This window comes from Terrapene carolina, unplaced genomic scaffold, assembly GCF_002925995.2.
Source record: "Terrapene carolina triunguis isolate 2854851 unplaced genomic scaffold, T_m_triunguis-2.0 Scaffold88, whole genome shotgun sequence".
Taxonomy (NCBI): domain Eukaryota; kingdom Metazoa; phylum Chordata; order Testudines; family Emydidae; genus Terrapene; species Terrapene triunguis.
Genome location: NW_020664439.1, coordinates 49325166 through 49329914, shown reverse-complemented (window position 1 = coordinate 49329914; position 4749 = coordinate 49325166). Strand labels below are relative to the sequence as shown.

At 44.4% G+C, this 4749-nt stretch overlaps 1 protein-coding gene across 1 annotated transcript in view; it reads right to left on the bottom strand.

Moving 5' to 3' along the window:
* The window catches only part of LOC112119734 (zonadhesin-like), a 67451-nt gene extending 65643 nt beyond the window's left edge, over nt 1-1808 (bottom strand). The window contains exon 1 of the mRNA XM_029911124.1: nt 1629-1808. Within this exon, the coding sequence (XP_029766984.1) occupies nt 1629-1808 (180 nt within the window). The remainder of the gene's footprint in view (nt 1-1628) is intronic.
* Between the last annotated feature and the right edge of the window lie 2941 nt (nt 1809-4749).

Here is a 4749-nt window from a genome sequence, read left to right as displayed (position 1 = left end):
GGGGCCGGGCCCGGAGATGTCAGGTTTGTCAGTGGCTCGATGGGGAAAGCGGGGCCAGGCCCGGAGATGTCAGGTTTGTCAGTGGCTCAATGGGGAAAGCGGGGCCGGGCCCGTAGATGTGAGGTCTGTCAGTGACTCTGTGGGTGAAAGCGGGGCTGGGCCCAGAAATGGGGGGGGGTCCTTCAGTGGCTCTGTGAAGGAAAAGCGGGGCCCATTGCTGGCTCGACACTCTCTGCTCTCACTCTGTAGTGCATCAGCATTTTAAACAGGGCAAGGAGGGAGCAAGTGGTACCAAGCCCTGCTCACCCCTTGCTGGCCCAGGCTGCCCATCTCCATGTTCTGGTTTCTTTGGACCTCAGAGGTGGCAACCCTGGGCTCCCATGGTGGGGCCCTGCGTGAAGTCTGTAAGGAGCAGAGAGGGTCCTAGAGAAGCTGCCAGAGACCCCCGGAGGAAAGGCAGGGGGAACCTGCGAGGATAAAGGGCCTCCAGGGAGAAAGGCCTGGGAGGCAGAGATTATCTAAGAGAGCAAAGGAGAACACTGCAGGGCCCGGGAGTAGGGATCTGTGACAAAGTTAACCCAGAATGGGCTGAGAACTGAGCCCAGAAGGGGGGCTGAAGAGTAGCCCAAGAGGGGCAGATGAAGAGTTTGTTTGGATGTGTGGTTGAACTTCTAGTTGGACTGTAGTGACCCTGGAAGTGGACTGACCTGGAAAGGTGACCTGGTGGGAGGGCTAGGCCATGGAAGCTGCTGAACCAGGATGGCAGAGAGGGTGCTAGAGCAGAAGAACCCTTGCAGCCATGTTTGGCTTGAGGGGATGCAAGCACAGGCACTGGGGTAGACAGCTGTAAGGCTGTTGTCCTTCAAGTATCCTCTTGGATGCCCTAGCTTAGGGAGGTGCCAAGGGTGGGGGTAGAAGGGGCTAATTGTGTGTGGGATACAGCGTGCAGTTCTGCTGTCCATAGAGCAGCCCAGGGAGGCTGTAGTAATTCAGTCAGCCCCTCCACCCCCTTTCCCAGGCTAAGTTATGCTGGGGGCCTCTCTAACCAGAACTTAAAGTGGGCAGGGTCACAGAACTGGCCAAATAAATACATAATTTGAGTAGGGTCACTGGGGGGCAAACTTTAAGCACTGTCTTACCAAGGTCTGAAAAATTATTTTGGCTAGAATTATGATAGAACTCCCCTTTCCCCACACACTTTTTTCAGGGCCCTTTAAGCATGTCTCTAGCCCATGGAACAGCCTGGGATTGTGGGGTGCAAATGTGGCTTAAAGCTACCATAGCTCACACTTCCCTTGGGCCATGAATTCTATGCTGAGACCTCTTAGAGGCCCAGTGTCTTTAAGTAGTTTTTGAATTTGTAATTATTATTCTCTCTCTCTAGACATTTATGCCATCATTAATCTGGAGATATCTGACTACCCTACTAACTGGGAGTAAATACATTAAATGGTATCTCTTAGGCGGGGCACTTCGAGGGAAGGTTAGTATTGCTTTTTTTAAAATTGTATGTTTCCCTGTGATTTGTACCATAAACACAATTCTACATTCATGATAAGAGTCTAAAAATATAGTCAGCAGGTAAAATGGAGAGATCCTGACTTTCATTTTTAGACCCCAGTTCTTACCTTAACAACCCTGTTTTTACCCAGAGTTATCCTGTAGTCATAAACATCAACATCCACATATTGGACGTAGGACACGCGAGTGTTGCCTCCTCTGTGTTCGTTTGCTGCTTCCACATTGAAATAGGGCAGCGTGCTGTTCCCATCACACAGCTTGGACAGGGTGTAGGTGCAATTTCCCATGAACGTGTGAGACTGCTTGTCAAAAGTGTAATAGTGGGGGTCACTATGCACACTGCAGGTTGCCTCTGCAGATGAAGAATGGAATATAGCTGCATTAATACACAGGCGTGTTCAGCTGACACATCTGAACACCTTTGACTCTGGAGTGCTCCTGATCCATGCAAGGACCATGCTCTGCACTTCTACAGCACCCTTAACTTAAAGGTCTCAAAGTGCGCAACCACATTAACAAAGTAAGCCCTAAAACACCCCTGTGTGGTAGGGAAATATTTTTCTCCCCACTTTACAGATGGGGATGCTGAAGCAAGGAGAGATTAAGTAAATCAAATCAGTTGCAGAGCTAGGAATAAAACCAGAATTCCTCTTGCTGTTTATTGGCTAGTATGTGTATATGAATAACAATTACCTGTTATCACTGGCAAAGCAGATTCCGTTGTTGCAGTTGATGATGCTGGGGGAGTGGTAGATGGCACCATCACTAAAAAAGATCGCCCAAGACAATGAATTATAACTACAGAATCATCACTGTACCCGTTCACCAAAAAACACCAGGCTTCATTCTCCTCTCCCTAACACCACTGTAAATCAGGAATATTTCTGCTGGAGCCAGTGGAACTGTCCCAGTGCAAAACTGGTGTAAGTAAAAGAGTTTTTAGAGAAGCGTGTCTGATTGTTGGCTGGGTAATAGCCACTGAGCCTGTCACAGCCTGTACCTCCTTTGCTGGAAATGTATTTGCAATTGGCTGTGTGGCTTCTTCTGGTTTATCTGTTAGAGCAGTGAAGGTCATATCATCTGTAGGTGTTGGCAGTGTTGGGCATCACAGGCCTGGCAGCAGATGCAGCACAGTAGTAGCAATATTGACACAGTTACAATTTTCTAGTCAGTGGGTTTCTTTATTTCCCCAAAATGATATTTACTTTGTGTGAAAACGAGAGCTGAAAGAGCTGCCTAGTGACAGACAGAACAAGTGAAGGCACCAAGCAAGGTGTCTTAACAAGCTCTGCTGATGCTTACATCTTCCTGCCTGCTACACATTCTAGCTTCTAGCAGCTGGACTTCTCCTAAAATGGATGTTATAGCGTGTTGTCCTTGTGTGATAGGAGCCACTAGGGTCAATGTGACCAGGTGGCCAACATTAAACTCATTCCATTGGTGACCTAGTAACATTTGTATTTAAACCTCTGGAATTGCAAAGGTAATGCAGCAACACAGAGAAACACCTAAATCCTTCTTAGCACACAAGCACTTTCGCTTTTTGCTTGCTGAATGAAAGTCAGCGAGCATCATTTGTTGCAGTCCCCTTAAATCATTCCATGGTGAATTGAGTATGCAATAACACATGATGCAACCAGGAGACCTACCTTGAGTGAGTTACAGCTGACTGATTAACTAATTTACTGAATATACTCTTTCCCAATTATTTATGGATGCACTATAGGTCATTTAGATGCATAAATACCTGAATGAGTCCACAAATCAGTGAGTTAGACATCTATCTGACTTAATCTACAAACAGCATTATTTGTGGTACAAAAATAGAAGCCGCATATGGCCAGGATGGAAATCTTTGAAAACTGATGGAATAATTGTATACAATAATGATAATTAATGCCTATAAACTAGTTGTGCATGCAGCTGGAAACCCATCAAACTCAATTGAATTTGTTCTTTTTTATGCAGTATAGTTTATAAAAGAAAATAATTTATTGGGAGGACAAAATGACCAGTTTGAGGTCTAAAAAATACTATGAAATTAATAGTATGTGTTGACTGAAATTATTCCAGATATGTAAAGAGCTTAAACCTTAAAAGCAAATACACATTTTAAAGAGTTGACTCCAAAATGGTCTCAGCATATCTTTGTGTCCTGGCTTTTTGCACTTTCTGCTCTTCACATCCAACATGCTGCTCCTATGAAATCTCTGATTTTGCACATCAAGTGTGAATTTGCACATGCAAATATAGTTTGCACATGTAAATAGCTGATTAATTTCTGTGTACAAACTCTGAGTCAGGAAAAATTGTATGAGCAATTTTATAGGTCATGTGGAGGCTTCTTTGAAAAAGTATGCTTTATTTCCAAGCATGAGCTCAAATTCAGCATACACACTTTTTGTATTTGCTTGTACACAAACTATGTAAACAGGTAGGCATGCAAAAATTGTGTGAACAAAACTAGAGGCAAGTTTGAGTCTAGGACCAAGTCCCTTGCTGGTGGCTGAGGAACACATAATGCAGCCCTGCAATGCAGGAGGGAATGTGCAAAGGTGTCTTTAACTCTCCTTTATACTTCCTTAGTGCACCAGTATGATCACGCAGAATAGATCAGCTTTAGGCTGCTCCAATTTGTGCCTGCTGCCAACAAACCCACAGGGCAGCCAGAAAGGGCAGATGAGCCTGGCCACACCTTCTTCCTCTAACAATGCTTACTACACCAGCCACAGAGCGGGAAGGGCCAGTTAGGAACTGTTACACTGACTTTGCACCACCACCAGATCCCTCTATTCGAGCTTTAAGGTTATTTTGTTCTGCTGGTGCAGAAAGAAGAGGAGACTCTGGGCTTAAAAATGTTGTCCCTAAAGATGTAAAGTGGGGGAAAAAATCAATAAATAAAAAAATGAAAATCAAGACTAAAACTCCCTGGCTAGTTAGTACAAGGGGGTGGAAAATTAAATTTTTTGCATGAAAAAAATTCAATGAAAATGATATTTTCCCACAAAAATTTCCATTTAGTCAAATAGGTGTTTTCTATCAAAAATGTTTGGAGAATTTTTTTTTCACCAGTGTTACTGATTAGCATGACCTTTATCTTCATTAGTAGCCATAAAATCGAACACTGTGAGAGCAGCGCTTTTGTTCTAACACTTGAGATTACATTTGTGCTCCATCCAGTGGCTGAATAGTGTGCTGCACAGCCTGGGGAAACCAGAAAGTGACTCT